Below are 25367 nucleotides of genomic sequence, written 5' to 3' on the forward strand. Positions count from 1 at the left end.
CTGTTTTCTGACTACTCCTCAATGCATGAACAAGAGCTTTCCAGAGCACTGATGGAGCCTGTCTTGGATCTGTGTTTTATTACGTTTATTGCATAGTGTACATGAAAAAAGGATACCTTAACTCAGAAAATTTTATGCTAAAGGAAGGTGTACAGTGAAATTACACCTCACCATCAGTTACTTCTGGCATCCTCAAGTTTTCTTGCAGTTAGAAAATAGGTAAGGGCACATAACAGCTTTCAGAGTATTTTAGGACCTGTGAACATGACTTATATGTATTCTTCTAAGAGAGATTCACCAATGAGAACTTCATACTTTTAGCTGCATATTGTATACAACTTGTAACTTGAATTTTTTTGAACTCATGTAATTTTTGTTTTTTCCTATAGTGCCTTCTGTACTGGAAGTATATTTCTATATCTAATACAATTAGATTTATTAAAAAAAATATAATTCCACTCTGTGTAATTATAATGTAATATTGAAATAATTTATGTATTTTGGTATTCAAATTCAAGAAAAAATCAATTAGTTTTTGATGAAAGGTGAAGGTAATATAAATTTATTTGAGCAAATAGCTAGTACTGCTATTAGAAATGCTGGAGGTCTTGGGAAAATAAAGTCATCCTGTGGAAAATTGCATATTAAAGTAGTTTTTAGACTCAGAAGTTACTCTTTTCTAGATATCTGAAACTGGATGTTATTTGGTCTCATCTCTCTTCTTTGCTGTCCAGATTAATTTCCCAAGCCTTTCCAAAGGCATGTGAGTTGTGTGTGTGTCTGTTTTGCTGTTAAGCAGTGGGCAGCTCTTTTCTCATTGTCTCAACCATATACTTCTGCTGGTTAGGGCAAAATAGTCATAAATATCTTATATTGCAATAATGTCTCGTGCAAATCCTTTCTTTGGCCGACAACCAAGAAATTGCTGCATTTGGTTTTGTCTGTTGGCACATTTTTCTGTAATCAACTGATTTTGGTACTGGTTTAGGGTTTAGGTGTTTTTGGTCACGAGTACTAGATATTCTAGAAATCTTTTGGCTCAGTTCTTAGCAGGGCAAAGTTTTCAGAGTGGGTTAAGGAGGATGGGTGATGTGCAGTGTGAGAAATGGTAAATGCCAAACAGTTGTCCCAGGCGAGAGCTGGAAGGTAGCCAAGGGCTGCGGAACAGGGCTGGCTGCTTCTAGGTTGTAGAACTTGGGCACAGGCTCCACTAGGTGGCACTTTTTAGGAGACTTGGTGACATGCTGTTGACAGTACATCAATAACACTGGATGGAAATTTTTTTTCTTTGATCAATATACAGCATGTGTTGCATGCCTTTACAAGCTGTAAATTTTGCTCTGGGAGCGAACGTTATTAATCCCATATTTCCTTGCATTTTCAGAGCAGTCATGCATTCAGGATGTGTTTGTGTGCTTTAGACTGTAGAACGTTATCCAGATTGAAATGGCAGCTATTTTAATATCTGGTCTTTCCTGCAAACCTCCTTTTCCTAAACAGTCTTCTGAGGCTCCATAGAACTTTAGCAATGCTCCATTTTAGCTTTCCTTCACTTAGAATTTGTTTGAGGCAAATAGCATATGCAGTGTAGGATAAAGAGATACAACACTTGTTCTTGGGGGTTTTTTCCCTCAGAACTTTCACAAATAGAATCATAGAACCATTTAGATTGGAAAAGACCCTTAAGATCATCAAGCATTAAACTAAGACTCCCAAGTCCACCACAAGTAGTCCTGACACACTCCTTTAGCTTTGGGTAATTCAGTAAATCTTGCATATTGCGTAGAAATTATTTTTTAAATCACATCAAGTTAAGTTTTCAAATTTTAGAGAGGATGATTTTTTTCAATAAGTTCTAAAGGTAAAAAATTAGAGGATTAGTATTTGCAAACTAATTGGAGTAGAACCACTTGGTATTAAATATCTTATTGAACCAAATCTCAAAGTGTCCCACTACCTTAAAGATGAAGTTATATCCACTATATTGTTTTAAGTATTTATATAAAAAAAAAATCAGACAGAATGATCCATGACACAAGAATGTAATTAAATAATTACCTTCTGCATCTTTTTAGGAAGTTATACCTCACTGCAATTGTTCATCAGATAACTGGGCAGTAAGTTTTGTTAAGCAGGTTAGCTGATGGGTGGTCTTAAGAATATTAATATTAAAAGATAAAATCAAAGAATAGAAGCAGATAGAATGAAATCAGTTAACCTCCCACACTGTTTAGAGAAGGATTCTGTTTCACTAGACGCTGACTTTTTAAAGACCGTGACAGCCTTTGGATATCTCACCAGGCAAATAGTTTGTGGGCATAGATAGGTATGACAGACTTCCACAGATGTTTAGAAAAGCCTTCTGGTTCACCTGAGGTTTTGTATTAAATTTACTGAGAAGTGTAGTGAGGTGTGCCAGCACAACTGAATAAATATCTCCAGCTTTTTTCTGTAAGTCATGCAGCTGTGCTCTGGGGAACCTGCAGAGAGGCTTCTGCAAAGGAGAAGGTTTATTTTCTGGCAGAGGGGAGTTGTGCCACAAAATATGCCTGTCAGTGGTGGATGTTCCTACACTGAGTATGATTATGATAATGCAGAGAAGGAAGTAGCTATTGGATAATGCCAATCATGTTTTTTTCCACATCTATTGAGCACCGTTTTAGTGTATGTTTTTCAAACTTAGAGGTTGCTTTTCAGTGTCTATATTCATAGTCTTCCAGTAACAGAAATGGTGTGATTTTCAGAGCATTGAAAATTAGGTTCAGATTTGTTGTGCCAGCTTTCCTTTTCTGCAAGATGTAACTAATATTTAAAATATATTTTGAGAATTAATTGGCCCTTTCAAAGTTTTCTGAAACTTTGGGTAGAAGGCGATATAAAGGTACAAATTTTGAGTGTCAATATTTAATTTTAGAACACAAAATTTGGCCGTGGACTTTTAGCCAAGAGCCAAGAAGAAAGAGAAGAGAGACAGGCTAGTTTTAAAGGCAATGCTGTTAGGGAATATTAATTTCTGATATTAACAGTAGATTTTATGTGCAGGAGGCAGTATTTACTTGCTATTAGTTTATCTGAATAAAGCATCTGTACAATAGTTCTAGTAGCTATTGAGAGGTAATTAGTTAAATCTTAATTTCTATCTGTAGCTGAGCTTTAGGTTTCTCGGTCAATGATACTGAAAACACCCTAACATTGAAAAGATTTTAACAGAACTTGTCACATGCTCTTGCAAGAGACATGGAATTCATAGGGATTTTGTCTTTTTGCTCCTGGAATGTGGGGCAGCAGTCACTTTTTTAAGTGATGAAGGGTATTTCTGACAGTCTCCAAGACCATCAAGAGTGAATCCTTTTTCCTACTACTGGCCTAAATTGTTACAATAATCTGCTGTATTCTGACTTATTGCCTAATTATTTATTTTTAGATAATTGATGTTAAATACACAATCATTAGGACATCATTTTACTACGGGGGAGGCATAAGGATGGGGAAATACATAATGCAGGTGGTAGATTTTGTTCTCCATGTGTCAGTGACCTCATGAGAGTAAAACCTGGCTCAGAATAGCTCTTGCATTTCTTTTATGTGCATAATTTGATGAGTGTCTCAAAAAACATGAATCTTTCAGTTTTAAAAATATTTAAAAGAGTCTAAGCTTTCAAATTCCTGCAGTATCATTTGACAGTGGTTACTGGTAAATGAAGTTATACTAAATCCCTTCTAATAGGTAAGAAGGTCTATGATCAATTAAAAAAACCTTGTGTGCAATTAACATGAACTTTATGGGCTTCTGTTATCATTGTACTGGAAATCAAGTTAATATTTGAAGGGTAACCGACCTATATTAGCTTAGAAAATCCACAGTCTATCAAATAAAATAGAAATGGAATGGAATGGAATCATAGAATCAATCATAAAATGTCTTGGGTTGGAAGGAAACTTAAAGTATCATCACCTTTCACTAGCCTGGGTTGCTCAGAACCCCACCCAACCTGGCCTGGAACTCTTCCAGGGATGAGACATCCACAACTTCTCTGGGCAACCTGTTCTATTGCCTCACCACCCTCACAGGTAAGAATTTTTTCCTATTATCTAACCTAAACCTACTTACCTTCAGTTTGAAACCATAACTGGTTCCTGATCACTGCAACTAAGGCTACAGCAAGTTTCATTCTTGTGGAAAAAAAATTCAGTTTAATATTTTTCTGATGGAAAATATGAGTATGTATCCTTGAATCTAAAGATTTGTGCATTATTTTCATGCTGGAAGCAAGTTTTTACAGAGCCTGGGATTAAGTAACTAGTTTTCAAAGGGTTTTGGGTCCACCTTTACCTTGAAATGATTGATCACATCATGTTTTGGTCTTTAATAAATGTAGCATTAGTACAGAAAGAGGCCTACAGGGTTCAGTAGTTTAATGAAGATTGTTGGCTAGGCATCAAGAGAATTTAAATTTCATTCTTAGTCTTAAAAATGTGATAAATCTGGCTATTGCTAAAAAAAAAAAAAAGAAAAAAAGGTCAAAGTATGGTGGATATTGTGTCAGTTCTGGAGTACTTTTGTTTCACAATTATTGCTTTCTTAAATATTTATCTAACAAGAAATATTTCTTTCTTGGCTAAATGCCTTTTCTGTAATAGAAAACACTCTGGTGAAAGGCTGAGATAGCTCTGTATAAAGTGTTGGCATCTGAGTGGTACACCTCTAACAACAGCAAGAACTTTTGTTCTTAAATTTTCTTACAAGGCAGGAATTGATCCAGAATTGATGTAATGTTAACTTAGGGCAAGAATGCAATGTTAACTGAGGAAATTGCAACATACCTTGACCATTGCTAAATTAATTCTTCTTGTGGGATATTTAATTTGATGTACATCACCTTTTTGTCTATTTGTGAATGGGTTCAAAATAATTCTGAAGATTTAAGATATGCTCAAACTTAGTGGTTGGAGTGAGTAATTTAATTTTTGTATGTGCTTAATTCAACTAGTGTAGTTAAATAAGAGATATGTAGTTAAATTAAATACAAGAGTTGGAGCTATTCAGTCTGGAGAAGAGAAGGCTCCAGGGAGACCTTGGAGCACCTTCTCTAAAGGTGGTATCCTAAAGGGGCTACGAGAGAGCTGAAGAAGGACTTTTCACAAGGGTGTAGTGATGGGACAAGGGGGAAATGGCTTCAAACGGAAAGAGGGCAGCTTTAGATTAGATAACAGGAAGAAATAAATTACTGTGAGGGTGCTGAAGCACTGGAACAGGCTGCACAGGGAATCTGTGGGTGCCCCATCCCTGAAAGTGTTCAAAGCCAGGTTGGATGGAGATCTGAGCAACCTGGTCTAGTGGAAGGCGTCCCTGCCCATGGACAGAGGATTGTAGCTAGAAGATCTTTAAGGTCCATTCCAACCACTTACCATTCTATGATTCCATGTCTGAAACATAATCCACAGTATATGGGGTTTGTGGGTTTAGCTGGGTTTGGTTTGGCTTGGGCTTGTTTTCTTCCAACCCAAACCATAATCATTCTATGATTCTGTGATAATCAACCAACAAATAACTCCAGTACTTCTTTGATATCATATTCAAATTTAGCTTGATAGATAACATGGCCAAAAGAGAAATTTTTAATCTAATGCATGAATACAATACTAAAATTCTGGTTTCTTGTTAAATACATGATTCCCTTTCTAGGTATCTTCGTCAGGATCTGCTTTATCATTTCTACAAGTAAAATGCCAGAATAGCTGCAAAAATAAAGTCCTGAGCATAAATACAGTAAATCCATTACAAATTTAAGTTCTTAGGTATAACATTCTTCTGCAGATTAATTCCAGTGTATTCATATCTATTTACTGATGTAATTTCTCTTCTAAAGACGGCATTCAGTGACTGGGGCCATGCATGGTAGGACAGAAACAGTTGAGACAGGAAGGCATACATGCTAATAATTGACATAGGAGAATCATCTTTTACTAAGATTTGGATTCTGATATGAAGGAGTAAATAGTCTTATCCAAAGACCTGGACAGCTCTGTGCAAACTGGACCCACAACTGCTACTGCAACACAGTCGTGCCCAAAGTGGCTTTGAGCACTGCAGAGTTTGGCACAGAGGTGGAAATGCCACAGCCAGTGCCCCTGACTGCTGCTCTGCTCCTGGGGCTGTCCAGTGCCACATCCAGCAGTGACACAAGTCAAAATGTCTGGGGAGAGAGAGGTACTAAAAAGTAATTAAACTTATATTCACAAAGAATTCACAGCAATGAAATATAAGGAAAACTGTTATTGTTCATGTTTGTAACTTTTTCTTCAGGGTTCATTATCCTATCAGCTCTTCTTTCTTTATAACCTTTCATGCCATTTCACTTTTCTTTTTGCAGACCCTCAATCTTTTCTGATCTGTCTGTTTCCAATACCACAATCTTTTTACTATTTTTTCCTGTTTGGTTTATTTCACTTTGTCCATGGATGAGGAGCTCAGGAATAGCTAACAGGAATCTCCTCTGAAATAAACAGGAGAGAATGTAATGTAATATTAATAACAACAATCACAAAAAATAGAATGACAATTTAAAAAGTGGAGCATTCTCTTTATAACTTTTCCATGGTCAGAAGAAAATTCAAGGGCTAGTCTTCCTCTGCATTCTTTCCTAGAAATTTCAGAAGGTAGTATAAATGTTGCCTAAGTTCCCGTTTTTCTGAGAAGATCTGTCTTTTTTTCCCAGGGTGTATGTAGTAGGAGCTATCTTTGTACTCAAAATTTATCTTTTGTAGCTGGATAAAATTGATAAATCAAGTAATCTGTGAAAATCATAACTAGAGAGCAAAGCTACTTAATGGCCATAACTTGTTTTAGGATGTGGACTTTAGTGTTTTGTGGATAAAAAATGCTAAATCCTGGAGTTTATAAAAACTTATTTTCACATTTTATTTCCATATTTGAAAAATATCCGGGAATATGAGTTTCATTCTCAAAGTCTCTTCTGTTACTGTGGTAGGGATGAGTTTCAAAGTCTTAATATTCCACGTGCACTATTAATGAAGTAAAATTGGGCAAATAACATTTATCAATTTACTTTGAGATTTGATTTAATGATATGCAAATGTTGAGCTTTTCCTTATATTTACTCCCTTCTGATTTTGCCCTTTTTTGTGCTGAAATGATACAATTATTCATTAAAAAAAAAAAGAGTAAATAGTCACAACCAACATGTTTTGGTTAAGATATAATGTGTGTGTAAATGGTAGCACTTGCTGTCCCGTGTTCCCAGCCTGACGTGGCTTTCTTCACTGGTCGAGACTCCAGCATTTCAAATGCTCCTTTTTTTTCATGCATAAAAATGTACCTCTAGCCCATCAAACAACTTCCTTGGGAAGTTGTGGTTCATGACAGCATGACCAAGTTAGTGTTCTAACCTGGAAACGAAAGGAAAGCAGAAGCTGAGCCGTTTGAGAAACATTGGCACGGCGAGGGATTACCCTGTCTCCTTTTCCCCAAACCACATTTTTCTGGAATTACGCTTCCAGTGCGAGTCCCCACCCAGGCAGCCCTGCTCCCAGATGAGGTAAAGGAAGCCACCAGCAAGCTGAGCTGGGAGCTGTATTAAGCTTCTCTGAGCTGGAAGCCTCTCTTCATTACATCACACCTGGCCATATTTCAGAGATTAATGAACAGCATCTTGTCAGGTTTAATATATCGCAGGGCTTTAGTTTACACTGACGATGTCATCATAAATTCCCTGAGCTGTGAACTACACCTTAAGGACTCGCATGGAGTTCTAAGAAGGCAAGGAAAAGAAATGACTGTAAACTACAGAGTGTGCCAGTTTTGAGAAAAACCTGCAGATTTTCTAGGACATTAGGTTTCAAAAGAAGGATTACACACAGACTAAACAGAGTAGAAGTCATAAAAATTTAAAGACATCACAAAAATAAGATCCTTTTTCGGTATGACAGAATACTAAAGGAAATTTATACTGAATTATGCCACCCAAGCAGACCCATTAATTAACGTAATGAGAAAATATGTTCCATTTCCATGGACCCAAGCGTGTCAGGAAGCATCTGACACTTTAAAAAGGGGGAGAGGTGCACTTCAGTGCTCTTGAAATTCTCAGGTTTTAGCTTATCTATTCACATTCATGTTTGGGCTGCTGAGGCATTCAGATATGTACTAATCAAGAGAGAGAAAGAAAAAATTACTGTAAGCGATTGATATGTCTAAAAAAATGTAAACACATTTGTGCTGTATAACTTTTAAAGTTCTATCTTGTATCTTAAACACTGGAGAGATTATCATATAATATCATGTCGTAAGAAATCATGAGTGAAAAGAAGCTTTTTATTCTCAAGATCTGATTCAGAACATATTATACATGTGAAACTTTAAAATCCATAGGCAGATGCTCTCTGTTCATTCCAATGACTTATGCTTCTAAAGCTGGCAAAGTAGAGCACTTTACAGGATCAGGAAATAAAAGCCAGACTTTCAAGGTTGTTCAGACACCAATTTTCTGTGCAAAGGATTTTAAAAATCAGGTTCTAATTCCTTCTCTCAGAGTTTTATTCCATTCCTGTTATTAAAATATTACCCTGCATATTGCTTGGAAATTCTTATGGTCATTCTTTGATAGGAGCAAACAGAAATAATTACTTTAAGCCTTAATTTTTTTAGAATGCAAACTCCCCCTGGTGCGTGTTCTTTCATTTCCTGTCTGTCATGATCAGATGGCAAGTTGATCTTAAGAATGGGACATTGTAGGTAGCATCTTCTACCATATGTTGTGTCTGAATAGCAACTTCCAGATGTTTTCATCCCTATTGATTTGAAGCATTTTTTATAAGTGGGACTACCCCCTGCAGATATATTCTTAGATTTACTATGCTGATCTATCTATATTCAAGTGAGGCATCACCATGGTATATTTTAATAAATGTATATTTTGTACATATATAGCTGATGCTTAAGGATTTTCTAGTTTTCAGATAAGTACAATTTTTATGCATGCAAAATTTTAAGAGTTAATTACACTTCTGCACATAAGTCTGCACATCTCATACAGCTCAGTCAATTCTTTGATTTTTTTGGATTAAACTTAGTTTCTTTTCACCTGGTGGCAGGAAATGGGCCTGCAGACCACTTCTCTCTTTTGTGCTAAGCAGTTTACATGCTGTGCTGTGGCTAAAATAATGCTTGAAATAATTTGGTCACTGAGAAGCACCAGAAAGAAGGCCAAACTTCATGCTTTTACGGCCACATAAAAAGCAGGAGGTAAGTAATATTAGCTAACCTATCAGTGTGGTTGAAATACAAGGTAGCAGTTGTTTTATAATAGCAGGAAATATAGGATAATTGTTAAGGCAGAAAATGCAGGAGAGTTTTATGTTTAATTAAAATCGGTGAAAATATTTTACATAGGCAAAATCCAGTTTATTTACTCCAAACATTATTCTCTATTGCACTGTCATTTTATGGGAGTGCCTGATTATGTTAATCTCAACATTTGCAACCCAGAGAATATTAGTTTGTTTAAAATCTTTTGTCTCTTACAGTTATTGTGGAAAGTTTGCCAGCATTGCCTATATCTGAGGAGAAACTTACTGAGGAAATTGTGCTAATAATTCCATCACAAATAATTGATAGAAAGCTCTTTCTGAGCAGGTAGCTTTCAAAATAGGCAGAGGAAGGAATCTGATTTTCTTGGGTTTGTTCCTAATAAAAGGGTTAGGGATTAATTGTTAATTACTCCCTGTTAATTTGAGTGATCGTTTTCTGACCTGTTGAAGGTTCTACTTAACTGAGTAACAGTCCTAAAGATGAGGCTCCTGCTGTGTCTATGCTGCAGTTGATAGTGACTGCAGCACACAGCATAAATTTCTGAATGAGGTGTCAGTAAGCACTTTAGGGTACTGGTTGCAGTTCAAATAGTCATGCAGAGCTTCACAGGCTCCCTGATGCCACCACTAGACTATTGCTCATACTCGAGCTGACTCAAAGCTGTCTCCCAGATCTCTGTACAACTCAGTGCTTGCTAAAAACTTCAGCAAAGATGTCTTCACTTTCGTTTCATTTTGTAAGATAGAGAACACTTCAGCACTTTATTTTACCTGTCCAAAAGAAGCATGAAAGGATTAATTTAATCTTGTGAGTTTTTAGTGTCTCAGTGCCATAATGTGACAAACCTTTTGTTTTGAGCTTTTTGTGGGTATATTCATTTGTCAGGGATCTGAAGCTCCAAACTCACAATAATATACACACGCTGCACTGAAGCCCATTGCCGTCTGAACTTGCCTTCCTAGGAGACTCTGTTAAACTTCATCAGATTTTAATTGCTCTGTGGGTTGGTATTCTGGCACCACTGAAAGCACAGCCATAACTCCTATGGACATCAACAAATCTGGATCTACGCTGGGATTTTTTTTTTCTTTCTTTTGCAGGTGGATTTTGAAAGCCAAAAACTTTTAGCTCTCAGGTGGTAATTTTTATGTTGGGGCTGTTTTCTTAGCGGTTCATGTGGTAGCTTTTGCTTTTTCTTTGCCATTTTTCAGTCTTCTCTTCTTTGTAAATCACATAATAGCTTTGGTTGGAAGAGACCTTTAAAGATCATCTAGTCCAACCCCCATTCAATGGGCAGAGAAATCTTCAACTAGATCAGGTTGCTCAGAGCCCTGTCCAGTCTGACCTTGAATGTTTCCAGGGATGCCAACTTCTCCAGACAACCTGTGCTGGTGTTTCACCACCCTCTTTGTAAAAATACTTCTTCCTTATATCTCTTCTAAATTGACTCTCCTTCAGTTAAAAACCATTACCCCTTGTCCTATAGCAAAAGGCCCTGCTAAACAGTTTGTTCCCATCTTTCTTATAGGTCCCCTTCAAGTTCTCAAAGGCTGCAGAAAGGTCTCCCTGGAACCTTCTTTTCTCCAGCAACTCCAACTCTCTCAGCCTTTCCTCATAGGAGAGGTTCTCCAGCCCTCTAATAGTGTTGGTGACCCTCCTCTAGACTTGCTCGAACAGATCCATGTCTTTCCTCTGCTGGGGACCCCAGAGCTGGATGCAGCACAACTATTTGTGAAATAGTAATAATCAAAAAAATCCCTGACTGTTCCCGATGAACAAACACTTTGGGATTTGTCTTTAAATTCTTACAAAACATCTTGATATTTCAGATATATATATATATATATGGCGCTGTCACAGTGAATTTTAAGTGAAGAAATGTGGAAAAGGCAGCATTCCCAGTGCTGCCTGTTGCAAACAGACCATTTAGAGGCAGAAAAAGGAGTTGACTCACCTGAAAGGAGGAGGAACGGGAGCATTCGGTCCTGATTCCTCAAGTGTGTATATATAAATTAGTAAGCAGGGATAATTTAGTGGGCTGATTTACACTTTCAAATGAACTTTCTAGGCCAGAAGATTCTGACTCCATTCCTCTCTCTCTTCTTTTGATCTACCATTTTTTGTCATTTCTGGCTTCACTGTAGCTTGGATTCAACCAGAAAGACGGCAGTCAAAGCAATTTCTTGGGAAGCAACCAGAAGTTAGATCCACCTCTTTCTGAATTGTAGTGGTGTTCTTATCACTAAACTGGCACCACCACCCATGAAGTTAATTGAGGTGCTGACTATGACTAACTTTTCAGGATTCTCTAAGGTCTCAAGCAAGCTTTGGCAGTTGTATGTCTTATCCTGCATTGCTTTTAGAAGGAGATAATTATCTATCTCCATATTGTTCAGGTACGTCTGAGGATGTATGCCAGCCAGAAGAACTTTTAGCCATATTAAAAGAAACACAGTGAGTTCAGGTGCCAGCAAATTTAAGTACTACTGGAAACTGGGTAGACAGAATTGTTGTTTGGGACTCAGAAGGATTTGCAGGCCTGGAAAACACTTTGAGTAGATATCAACAGCATGTAGCTTAAAACCTGCTATCTTCCTGGGGGGAAAAGTGGTCCTAAACACAAACACAACAAAAGAAAACAATCCTGTCTAATCTGTGTATGACAGACTTGAAGATATTAAGAGTGTTCCACCTGGGGTAATTTCGGGTGAATGTGCAGTCTCAGCAGTCACTGCTGCCTGAGTGTTATGTGATGGGTTTCATCTCCAGGCTAATAGAAGATGTGAAGAATTTTCAAGACAGTAAGCTTAGAAAATATTAAAATGCAGTTTATCTGCATACTGAAAATCTGATAATTCTGTAGGCGTTCCATCAGAAACAAAAAGCTGCAATTATAAATGCAAAGTAAATACGATTCTAGTAATTCAGAGGGGCCCCTTAGACCCAAATTCATTTTACTACTAAGGTATTTAAATGAGAAAACCCAGAAAATGCCAGACTACTGTATTCTTTGGAATAATTTTAATAAGCTACCACGGTGATTTACCATGTTGCATCCTGTTGCGTCCTTTAATAGTTGCATCCTGTTCCCTATATTGAAGTCTGTGCAACTCAGTGATTTCACTGTAATTTTTTTCTTACAGAACCATCTTTAAAACTACCTAAGCTCTTGCTTACCTTTTCACCACTTGTTTGCATCGATCTAGAACAAACAGCTTTGAGCAAGTGCAGAAATGATGCATGAGGTATTATGCTTGTGTGTGTGGCTGCAGGTTTCTGTTACAGATATAATAAGCAAGAGGTATATGCAGAGAGCACAGTTATACATCTTGGAAACCTCAGGGTTAGGCTGACATAAGTGCCTTCTGATGGCTTGCTAGGTAAGATCTAGCACGAGGCTCTCTAGGGATGAATTTCTTAAAAAAATAGAAGTGGGTTTGACCACATTTATTTGATATTACATTCATAGGTGTAAAATAGCAGTTTATAGTTTCACTTGTCCATTTCCCTTGCTCTGGAACTGCCTCCCTGATCAAGAAATTCAATAGCTATTAAAAGCTGCAGCTGTACTAACAGTCTTATGCTTTATAGGAGGCATTTTGCAGCTATTACTGTAGAACAGGCGTTCTGTGCCAGTACAGATGTTACGTCCACCTTTCTCATAAGCACTTTATCTGCACCCTGGGCATTGCATTTCTAATGTTTGCTTGAAATTGCTAAACGTGCTCCGTAGCTGTAATTTATTTGGGCTGGTGTAGTTTAAAGACCTGAAAGCTGTGTCTGCACCTGTTCTATTCATCCAACCAGGAAAGCACAAATTCCACTGCATGGGAGCTTGTAGAGTTTGGATCTCTTCTTATAAATCTCCTGAACTAAATGCAGCCACTTGATTCACATGTATGTCCTCCTTCCCTAAAGTGGAAGTAGCTTGCATATATATTGCAGAATTTTAATTTTCTAATACTGAAAGGGGAACGTACCACTTGATCTAGTGGAGGATGGGCATACAACTCCTGCATTCCATCCCTCAGCCAGTCCTTCTCTGAGTAATGGAATGTCCCTAGTGAAAGATGAAACATGTGGAAGTTGCTCCAGTATGTCTAACTGGAGACAACTCTGTTAGTATGATGACACTGGTTTCATTGTGGAGCAATGTGACAGACACTTCTGAGTGAGATGTATTTAAAGTGATACAAAATGAGGGAGAGGGCAAAGCAACTACTTAACCTGATTCACCTCCTGACAACACCAACATCAGTGATTTGTACTAATGTAAGGTAAGCGACGGTTGGAAGACAACTGAAATATTGACAATATCTGAAATTTTCAATATTGACCATTGAACCAGTATAAGAGCCCTTCATTCAACTGTTCTAGCCCAAAATTTTGGAAATCGGACAAAATCCAGGAGTAGTCCTAGCTTTGAAAGACAAAAAAATAAACAAAAAAAAAGAACTTAAAAACCCCCAGAAACCACCCCAAACCAAGCAAACAAGAAAGCCACTGTTCAGTGAGGTTTTCCAAAACCAGAGCTATGTCCCACTTTGCCCAGAGATGTATGTCATCCGTAGACATGTCATCAAATATGACTCAAACCAACCCTTCCCCCAAAATAAATAAATGCAACCACATAGACCGAAATGATTCTTTGGCATTTTAAAGATTCTACCCTACTTACTTGTGGTGCATTTTTAATTTAGTTAAACCAGGGGCCAATCCCTTACTTAGTGTTTTTGTTAAAATAAAATAGAAAAAAAGAACTTGTGCCGTAATCAGTCTTGTTAAAAATTTGTAAATATGTAGTGAGTTTAGTGCAATGGAATGGAGAAGCAGCACATCTGTAAGAAAACAAATAAAGAGTGAAGGACTTAAAGAACAGAGCTGGAAATAAAGAGAAGGCAATAAAAGGGCAGAAGCTTATTCAAAGTGTATGTTTTGGGAATAGTGATTAAATACTGAATCAAATATAACAGTAGTAACTGTATTACTAAAATGAAATGCTGCTGAATTGTGCATTTAAGCTTTGAATTCCTTTTGAAAGTTTTGATGACTTTTGACAAACCACACAAGCCTCTTTCAAGAGGCCAAGAATACCTCCTTTGGCTCATCCAAATGCAGAGCAGAATTTGGCCCTTCAGCTTTAGGATACTATCAGAAGCTCTAGGTAGAATTACAGTCTTGCTGTACACAGCTGAGTGTATATAATTCTTTAAGTAAAATTCATGTCTGATGTGTTGTAAAAGGAATGAAAGGTAGCTGTTAATTCCAAGGCTTATAAATATGTCAGTGGGTTTTCATAATGTCTTAATAAATTACAAGAGCAAACTCAGTGACTCATGATGTCACCAGAACTACATGCTGCTCTGTATTTATTGTAATTATGTACTATACCTCACAGAATTCTTTTACTTTCTACATGAATATAATAGGTCCCACTAAAAAATCAAAACAATCCTCATGGTTTTCTTAATTTTTTTTTTATTTGCCATGTTCCAGCTGTTTTCTTGTTCTGAGCACTTCTTGAAACGAAGAAAATTTTAAAGAAAATGTGCTTAAAAGAACATTGCTGCAACTGCTATATTTATTCACTGAAAAGCTGAAGTAAAATATAGTTTCCAAATATCCTCAAATTTGGGTGAAGTTCAAATTTTCCTTGGATCCTAGTTTTCTGGCTGGCCACCAGCCCATATCACTAATGGTATAACTAGCTGAAAAATGGAAAAACAATTTCATGAAAATTTCAAGATTATTTTGGCTTAGTCCTGAAATGTAAAGATAGCATCAATATCGTAGTTGGTAATGCTTCATTCTTTAGCCTAAAAAATAAACACAGGACAGGCTAAAGACTTTGGGTAAGTTAAATGTGTAAGACTAATTCAACAGCATTTCAAAACCACTAAAGTAAACTCAGTGTGTGAAGAAGCCCTTGGCTCTTTAGTGCTCCCTGTCCGAACTGGTTTTTGCTCTCCCAGTTATAAGCTGCAAGTGCAGTTGACATTTAAGTGTTGTGATTAATTGTTCTTTTGTATCAAAAAAACCACAGTGGGTTGATACGTTGAGTTGGCCCTGCTCCCACATGTATGCTCAGGTGTCGAGCTCAATGATACAGAACCTGTTACTTAAGGGGGGGAGAAAAGGAAGGAATTCCACACTGCATCCATTTTTTATGGCCCTTGTCTAAATCACTGGAAGTGGCACCTCTGAATTTAATGTATGTTGATTTGATGACGTGCTTCTCCGAAGATATTAAATAGACAAAACAAATAAAGGACCCCGATGTTTCTCCCGTCGTTACCGAACTAATTCTCCAAGACACCTGCACATGAAATCCCCTGGTTCCAGCTGCATGGCCACTCAGGTATTGCTTGCAATGACACAGGTATCTTTTCAATATGGGCATCTTAATTTTCTATCCAGGAAACCCCACTCCAAACTTCCCATTCCAAAAATAATAGCAGTGTTCAGTCACATTTCATGAAAGCATCTTAGAATTTATATAAACAAGACTAGTGTACATTTCAAAGGATATATAAAATGCTGGCGTTTTGCTTTTACTGCAGGGATCAAAGAGCCGATTAAAATTAAAATTTCATGAACTTTAAATTATGCATTTAGTCATAAAAAAATATTAAACCAAAAAAATTTAAAGCAGCAGGTGTACCTTATATAGTAAGATAAAGTTTAATATATTTTATTAGCTTAAAGGACACAGAATAACTATCTATCCAGAACTTCAGGCATGCATTTACATAAATATATTAAATTAAGAAAAGCAATTATACACTTAAACATCCTTTTGTCTAAAAAAATCATTAAATCCACAGATTAACAATAAATCCAACTCTATGTATTTATCACTTCCAGATACAACTGTTCCATTTCTCAGATATTACACAAATACATTTGTTAGAATTTATATGCATTATACATATATTATATATTACATAATAGTGTGTATACATACATGGTGTTCAATAATATAATAATAATTTGTAGTTTTTATAGCACTTTTCATTTGAAGAGCTCAAAGCGCTTTACAAGGATTGATTTGACTAATTTTCAGATGGAAAGTGGAGGCACAAAGATGCAATTATGTCAGGATATATAGAATTTCTGACAGACAGTAACTGAATTCTCTTTTTGTGAACTTCAGTCATGCTGTCTCCCTAAGAAGAAATGCACATATAGCTTATGTAGTCTATGTAGGTAGACTTGCAAAGACTTGTAAGGTCTCAAACCAAGAAAGCACTAAATTAATTATATTAATAATGTTAAGCACATGACTTCAGTGAGACTCATATGCTTAAAATTACTTGTGTGCTCCCGGTGCTCTGCTAGATTGGTGCCTGTATATGCTTAGTAGTATAATACAGTTTATAGAAGATACTTAAACCTAGTTTGAATGATATTTTCTAAGCTATTTCCCCACATTTCAAATGTACATACAGTACCTGACAGCTACTATAAAATAAAACTAATTGAGCAGGGGAATGTCACAACAGTAATGTTCTCAAGTGACTGAAGTTTGTTATTTCCTTTTCTGCTTGGCTCCCATTACAATCTAATTGTTCTCAATTGGGACTTGAAATTTTAATTCTGCAGTATATTTTGTGGGGGACAGCTAATAGTATTTCTGGGTAATTCATAGGGTAGGGTTACTGCTTCTGGTGCTAATGGAGATCACTACAAGATACATCTGGTGGCTTAATACCACATGGTTTCTGGTCTTGGTATATCTTGATATGAATTAAGTTAATTCTGCACACCAGTTTTTACTGCCTAGAACATTTTCTTTTTAGCAGCTCCTCCTAGGAACGTTCACAGAACAGGATTGATTGTTACTGCCTTGTGATGCAAAACACCCTTTTGTCCTACAGTAAAATGTATCCTACAGAAAAAAAATCTCCAAAACAGCCACCTCTCTCTACCTTCTTTCCAAGAATATTGTGAACACAGCCACTGTGTATATTCACAATATTTTTCTGGTGCCTCCTTTCTGAAATTTCCTTGGAATTAAAGCCATTTTTCACGTAAAATATTTTTTACTTTTTTACTTCTCTTTTCATTGCAAAATGACAATAAATAGTAAAATCTCATAGACCATAAGAGGAACTTTACTATATGATACATTGGACCCTATTGATAACTTGTAGCAGATGGAAAGTTGTTTTTTATCAGTAGAAATAGAACTCCAATAATGCAGCTTGCTGTCTGTGCAATAATTTCTGACATTTTTGTTTGTGGAAGCCTGTCTGTGTAGACAACAGGCAAAGACACACATTATATGTATATAACACAGAATATTAAGTGTTTGTGAATTTCTGTGGCATGAAATGATTGCCAGATGATACCTTTTCAGTACTGAGAGCTCTGGAAGCAGGTGTGTCGCTTGGCTTTCAAACCAATCTGTACAGTGTAACGTGAAGAAAAATTTCCTACAGAAGCCTATGGGAGTTTTCTTTGGGTTATGGAACAACGGGATAATCCTTTGCTAATATATAAACCAAATAGCAATTACTAATAACTCAGGAGTGAACTGAAGGAAAAAGGTGGATGTGTCAGTTGACCCACTTGTGCTATAAACCAGTAACATTTCTCTTTTTCCAGCAATGGCATTAGAAATACTGTCTGATTAGTCAGTCTACCCAGTGTAAATCCATGCAGGATTAATGGCTGTGCTAAGATTTTTTGGATGTCGAAACCATTTTAGAGCACAATAAATTCTGTGTGCAGAGTTGTAACTGAGATCAATGAGAACAAAGGCAAGCAGCAAACCCACGTGGAGGACACGTCTAAGGAGTGTCTGCTCATGTCCCAACCCCATTATTGCTTAGGCCTGGCAGGTCAGTACTGAGGACTCTCACCACTTTCAGTCTCCCTAGTCTTACTAGTAAGGGTGACAACAACATTTTTGGATTAGGATATAGTCTTGATTGAAATGTTACACCATCCTTACTACATATCCAGGGAAAAAAAGGTCTGAAAACACACCTAATACTGCCAAAATCATCCTTTGTAATACTGGACTCAAAACAGCTGAGGGAACTGTTGCATAGATGTTCATGAGCATCTGTGGGGACTGCCTTGGGCCCCATCTTGCTATGGCCATTTCATAAAATGGGGACAATGACTTGATATTTTAATTACTTTCCTGCTTACTGGCACGTGCTGTTTGAAACAAGCATATACACGTGAGCAAATTGTTCAACATTTTTCAAGAAGTATCAAGAAGTCTGGCAGATTTTGTGTAAATGTTGGCAATACCTATAAGGAAACCTGAGAGGATTGGGTATGCTTCATATGGCTTTGTGCAGGGCTGAACCTGCTGTCTTATTCTGGAAAACATTGGGCTAATGACTGGAGATGCAGACACAGAGAGGTCATGTGTGTGCACTGATGTCTGAAGTTAAGATCTTCTGCCAGCTAAGTGGATATCTTTTAAAGACTTAATCCTATAACTAATGAAGTCAATAGGAGATTTTCAGTTGACATCAATGGACTTGGAGTCAGGCCCTCAAAGATTAAAGTAATCCTGTACTAAACTTTCAGGTGGCTTCTGCTGTTTCACACCTGTAGCCCCAAAAGTACGTGTCTTATTTCACTGAATTACTCTGTTGTTGAAAACAACAAACTTTTCAGCAAAACAGTATTTTCTCAATGTTTCTAAAACATTTTGTCCTGAAACTATTTACAGAAATATTTATCAGGTTTTTTTAGCCAGAACCCAGATTAATTGGTATAAATTTTCTTCAAATTTGAATCGGAATAAATTTAAAGTGTTGGTTGCCTTTTCAGTGAGAACGTTATTTTTTTTTTAATTGCAAAATATTAGTGAATTTTATTCGCTTCCTGGCTTCCTTTTGTCTTTTTTTCCTGAGACGAGGATCATGTTTTAAGTTGGAAAGAAGATCAAAATGGTATAATTCCTAAATAAACTGATACACAGATAAATTAAAGGATAATAAATTAAAACACATTAATGTCTTTTAAAGAATTTACTTAATTAAGGAAAAATAAGCAGAACAGGATGTCCTCGAACTTGTGTTTTCCATGTATGCTTAATCTTATAAATGCCTATTTCATGGATACAAGTAGAATTACATTAGATTTTTATCACAGTGGGACTTTACACCTGTGAAATTACTTGTTCATATTTTCAGAATCTCAATTTTGCATAATTTTACATGAAAAGGTCCTAATTTCTGATCCCAAATGATAGGAAGTGTATACTGAAAAGCAATATTTCAGAATCCCAGGAATATCATTATGCTTTTCAGTTAAGGTATCTGATCATTGAATTGAAATTGGTAACTTTCTGACAAGCACAGTGACTGGAAAGTGTCAAAGTGATTTCTCCCTTCCTCCAGCTTCAGTCTATCTGTGCCTGAACTTCTCAGCCTGAGCCTGAGCTGTGTGAGACTGGTACTCCTGAACTGTAAATATCCAGCTAAGACACAGTATTAGAAGTCACTATAAAATAACAAAGTTCTGTGGAATGATCAAAAGATAAAAGCCTCAGTCTGCTGGGAAGCCTTTTCGTTGCACGTGTCTGTCAGGCAGTTTCAAAAATAATAAGCATCACCTGCAGCAACCAGGGGTTATTGATGTTTGCTGTGGTTCTAGAAAGGAAGAAGCTGCAAAGCCAAATGTGGAGAAGTGAATGAAAGGAGGAGATAAACAGAGGTGACATGCTGGTGATACAGAATTTGTCCTCTTAGTTATAACTAACATACACATATTGCATGACATATAATAACCTGTGAGGATTTAAAGGTACAAAGGGTTTGCATCTGTGTCCCTGACTGTTAACAGGAAGAATTTATTCCCAGGGGGAGGGTTTGAGTTAATATTTCTTATTGGACACATTAGAAAAATGAGTTTACTGTTTTTCTGAAATGGAGTGAAACAATTTGGAACTGATTTTACATAACATCTTTCTGTCTCCTTATATTCCAATAATATGCCTTCTTTCTGATCAGTGGCATTTAAAAAGAGAAAAATGAAAGTTTTCTGTTCCAAAATAATAAAACAGAGGTTTTAAAACTAGCAGACACCAGAAACAGAGTTATGTTTCTTGCAACAGGTATGTTTGTTCTCCTTTAACAGTGGAAAGCCTCAAAGAATGCTTGAAATGTACAATGTGTTGGGAACAGAGAGGCAGTATCTCCGAATAAAGGAAGAAATGAATGGAATAAAAGATTAGGAGAGAGAGAGACACAGAGACAGAGACAACTTGAGCACATACATAAAATCCCTTCTGGAGGCCCTTATCTAATTGCCTCATTTATCTAGTTTCATTTATAAGCTCAGTTTTATTCTGGGACACTCTCGGAGGTTGTGTGAGAATGGCTGCAGAATGACCTAACTGGCAACAGGCTTTCTACAGACCCCTTTTTTTTTTTTTTTTTTGTATGCCAATTCTCAGGGCAATTACTGCAGTTGCCCTTTTTATATCAGCATCTTGGGTGGCTAGGCCTGGGGTTTGCTCACTCTTTTTAATAGTATAATTTCTTTTGATAAATAAGCAGCTAGGATTTTTTGTGTCTTTTTTTTTTTTTTTTGAGAATGCTTCTTTTGCAGTGGGACTTCCTATGTACATGTGGGCTTAATGCAGATGTTTGCTTTCCCATGATATAAAAGATGATTTAAAAATGAAACAAAACACTTTCACAAACTATCTCCCCTTTCCCTCTAATCTTCACTTAGATTGCTTCTTAGTTTTCAAGTTTTGGTGGAATGACTCAAACAGAAAATGTTTTTTGAATAAAATAAGCTGAAGTATTTTGCTTAAATTTTGAAAGTGATTTCTGGGTGCAGCAGAGCTGATATAAGGTTTTACCATTGATTTGAATAAGGCCTGGATTTAATTCTTAGCTCTTACTGGAGTTTTATTTTCTGATTTCACTAGTAAACTAAATTGTCTTTATTATTAAGATCAAAACTCTAGGATCATTGTTATCCCTTCTCTGCATGACTGTGGCATATATATTATTGTGAGTCTTCAATTTAGGTGCCATCTGTGGTATTTTTTAAGGAACTAAACAGTGAGAAAAGAACTATCACATCTCCCCAGCTGGTTGTTGAAAATAGTGTGTCACAGTGGAATTAAAGTTGGGTTTATTTTTAAATATATTTCATTGAAGAAAGTGTTAAAGATGTTATCTCTGTCAGATATTTAAACGTTGCTAAAATACTTCAGCGACTTTCTTGCTTTGCTGATTATGAAGAGTGTAATAAAACCGCGCTATGTGACAGATTTAGACAGCTGGCTCATTCAGGAGAAGTTCACATTTTTGTCACCCACGTTGAATAAGGAAAGATTAGATGCTAAGGTCAATTTACAAAAATGGTTGTCAGGACATTTTTTAATTGTAAAACTTTTTGTGATGGAATTCAGGGAAAAGACTAAAGGCAGAAAGCAGCGGAGACAAAGAGCTGCTATTAACCTACAGATGCTACCACAGGGTTCATTTTAAGATTGGTCACACTGCTTAGCCAATGAAGTGTTCGTGTGACTATAAGGGACCACCCTTTTCTGGGGTGAGAGGGCAATTTGGTCTTCATGCTCATTTAATCCCAAGATGTCTTTCAATGGACTGTCAGTTGAATCTACATTGTGCAAAATTATGCATGCACTTTTTAATGCAGACCATTGTTCTCTGAGCACTTAACCAAGATTTCTCAACCAATTTCCATGTGGCATGAGGTCACTCGAAACCCAGGCAAACATATATGGAAGGCAAATGTAATTTTCTGTTCCTCTGAGCTGGAATGTGTAAGACACAGAAATGCAAGTATCAGTCGCTCTGTAATTTCAGATTTAATACCTACTAAATGAAGACTGACAAATTTCTATAAAGGAAAATTTGTTGCATGTTGCTGCCCTGGAGAGGTAATTTTGCTACTGGAGAGTAATATGGCTACAGTCTTTTAGATCTCATTGACTAAAGTGTTGTCAATTGTTGATGCATGAGCAGCTGCTTACAAGGACCACAGGATGTGCACACTGTGGCTATTTCGTTTTCTTGTCTTAGGCAAGATTTTATAAAAGCCAGATAGTGCAAAGGAAACCTGATAAATGGTAAGTAGTGAGCAAAGAAACCACCAATAATACCCTAGAGCTGGAGATGAGAGGGGCACCAGTTCTGCATATACATGTAATTAGACTCTTAATACCTTAGAAAACCTGACTATAGCATGTACACCATATTTATTGATACATTTACAAAGACTCAGTTTTGTGTTAGCTCTTGAAGGAACATTTACATTTAGAACCACGTTTGGCAAGAATCACTCTACGATTTGCACAAGTGACACCGTGCCCAGGCAGCACGTGCTCGTGTGAGCTCCCGGCCAGGGACGTTCTGTTCAGTGTGACACTGGCAGCAGCCTGCCTGCATAACCTCTTAAACTGTCCTGTTACAGTGAAAACCACTTTATGGACACTTTTAACACATGCTGAAATTTTATTGTGGTTGGTTGGCGGTTGTTTTTTTTCTCGTCCGTCGTAAATGAACACAAGTTGACACAAGGATACATTTCTAGATTAGATCCACAACACATTAAAGTGTGTGTGTTTGCTCTCTCTTTCCCCGTCTTTCCAATTAAGTTGGTGAAAAATGTAACTTTAGTATTTTACAGGACATGGTAAAGCTGTCTCATCTAGGTGATGTCTATATTATAAAAATAAAATAAAATAATATAAATATGTAACATGAACCCAGTGCCCACCGTTAAATAAAATATATGATAAAAAGCAGACCTTCTAGGATGACTGGTTTTGAAATATGCGAATATAATTTAATTATTAAACACTTGAAACAATCTTGATATTAAGCTGCGATAACCAGATTTTTGCATCTATGCTAGATAAAGAAATGCGTAACATTCTGTAATAGAGTTACATTGATGAAAGTGAAGGTTACAGTCTTACAATGAATTGCCTAGATAGGAATGCATTAAGCAGTTCTGAAATATTGTCTCATGATGTAGTTCAGTTCACCTTAGAAACTGTTACAACTGGATTTTATTAAGTCCAGCAGTTTATACAGCCATGTTTGAAAACTGCTTCCTCACCGCTCTAATCAGGTAAGTACAGACACGAGATTGCTGGGGTATCAGAGAATCCATTAAGACATCATGGAAGTCCTGTGACCAAAATGTGGTTTACAGTGGAATTGCTTTGTAAACTATTTCTCATGAAGAAATAAATATTAGAAAAGATTCCACTCTCTGCACAACCGTATTTGTGGTAGCCCGTGTGCATGGGTATGTGTGCACATATTGGATATCGGGACGTCTGTGGAGACGTACGGGAATATTTACACACATACGAGGGATTTTTCTGCACATTTGTGGATATTATACTTAAATTAATAAAGTAACTCAAATCACCGGTATTTGCTGCAGGATAAGAGTCTTTTAAAAATGACAGGATTCAAAACAAATGCCCGTTGAGAGTGTAGTTTCCAAACAGTCCCAGGAACTATACAATGTAGCTGGTTAGATCCAGCAAATAGGATGTCATGTCTAGGATCTGATCAAGAATACCTGCCCTTGTCACTCTTCGGATGCTTCTATCCACTTGTTCACACTGGGGGCCGAGATAGCCTTTTTTACATAAGCATTTATTAGGCCTTACACAGACACCTCCATGTCGACAGGCTGGGTCACATTTTGCTGTGGGGAAAAAAAAGCCAGTGATTTTTCTGATTTGTTTAGAACATCACAAACTGAAAAGATGCAGTTACACATTCTAGCCTTGTAGCGATGAAGCAAGCATATAAATTAAAAAGAAAATAGAAAAAAATTGAAATATTAGAAGTTGTGAAAGCATATTTTTAAAAGTTCTAAAATATTAGGGGGAGGAAGTAATTTTGTATGTCTGAGTGGACATCACCTATGAAAGACTGATAAATAACAGATATTTTTTAAATGTCCAATTCCCATATTCGGACTGGATATTGGAGTGAACAGAGAACCTATTGCAAAAGACTTCAGGCTCCACATATCTTATAATTTGAAAACAAGATACACATCACACCTAGATCTAGGCCAGGGGTGGTCCACCTCATTCCATTTCTTATGCTGCCATCCCAAAGAAGTCCTGAAGTTGGTGAGACACTTTAGCACCTGGCCATCTCCAAGTCAGCAAGTGCTGAATCTCAGGTAAACTCCTTTGTCCACACAGAGTTCTGCACTACACTCTTTCCTTAGCAGAACAGATTAAAACTGAGCAGAGATGCACTCCCTTGGCTCTTGCATCACTTAACCCTGGGACCAGGATTAAATTCCATTTAGTGAAAAAAGAGCCAGAGTTATTTTATCAACAGTTTTTATCAGTTATATAGGTTTTAAAGTTTTCCCTTCTGTCTTTAACAGATGATTTAACTATTGAGTTCTAGGTTAATCAGCTTGTTTCAGCTTTTCAAATATAACTGCTATTTTAAATTGTAGCCAGTGTTAGCAAAACTAATAATAACTTTAGTTGTGGAGGTATTTTCTTCTGGAGTAGAGTCATAGCACTGTGATATATACAATGTATCTTTCTTTTTTTTTTTGCAGGCATTATGCTGTTTAGTGTTATCTATTACAATAAACTGTAATATTAATTTACAGATATTTATAATACGCTATATAAATACAGGTTTCTTAATTTTATCCACATGCTTCTTAATGACACTAGAACAAAACTGATATCTCGTAGGGTAATTTTTCTTATTTCAATTATAATAGTGGCTTGAGGTCCAACTTAGACCATCTCTGTTAAATGTTGCATAGAATACAGGAAAGAAAGATCCTCATTCTACGTATTTTCTGTACCTTTCTTGTTCATTGTGTCCATCAAATTACCTACCATAAACCTGTATTTTTTTAAACAAAACAGATTACTCAAGACCCATTTATGCTCACATTGGAGGCATTTTTTACTTTAAGTTCCACTTGGAGAAAGGCTGTAGAATGGGGACCTCATTTTCTAAATGTAGGAAAGCTCTGACTGACAAGTGAGGACAATTGAAGGTTGGACAATTTCTCC

General features: G+C 36.7%; 1 protein-coding gene across 1 annotated transcript in view; it reads right to left on the reverse strand.

Annotated features, from left to right (window-relative positions):
- Positions 1–15993: 15993 nt before the first annotated feature.
- HHIP (hedgehog interacting protein) overlaps positions 15994–25367 on the reverse strand; it is a 79237-nt gene continuing 69863 nt past the window's right edge. Inside the window, exon 13 of the mRNA XM_051790932.1 lies at positions 15994–24010. Coding sequence (XP_051646892.1) covers positions 23817–24010 — 194 coding nt within the window. The 3' untranslated portion in view covers positions 15994–23816. The remainder of the gene's footprint in view (positions 24011–25367) is intronic.

Source organism: Manacus candei, unplaced genomic scaffold, assembly GCF_025592945.1.
Source record: "Manacus candei isolate 608988 ecotype Guabito, Panama unplaced genomic scaffold, ASM2559294v1 h1tg000028l, whole genome shotgun sequence".
In the NCBI taxonomy this organism is placed as follows: Eukaryota; Metazoa; Chordata; class Aves; order Passeriformes; family Pipridae; genus Manacus; species Manacus candei.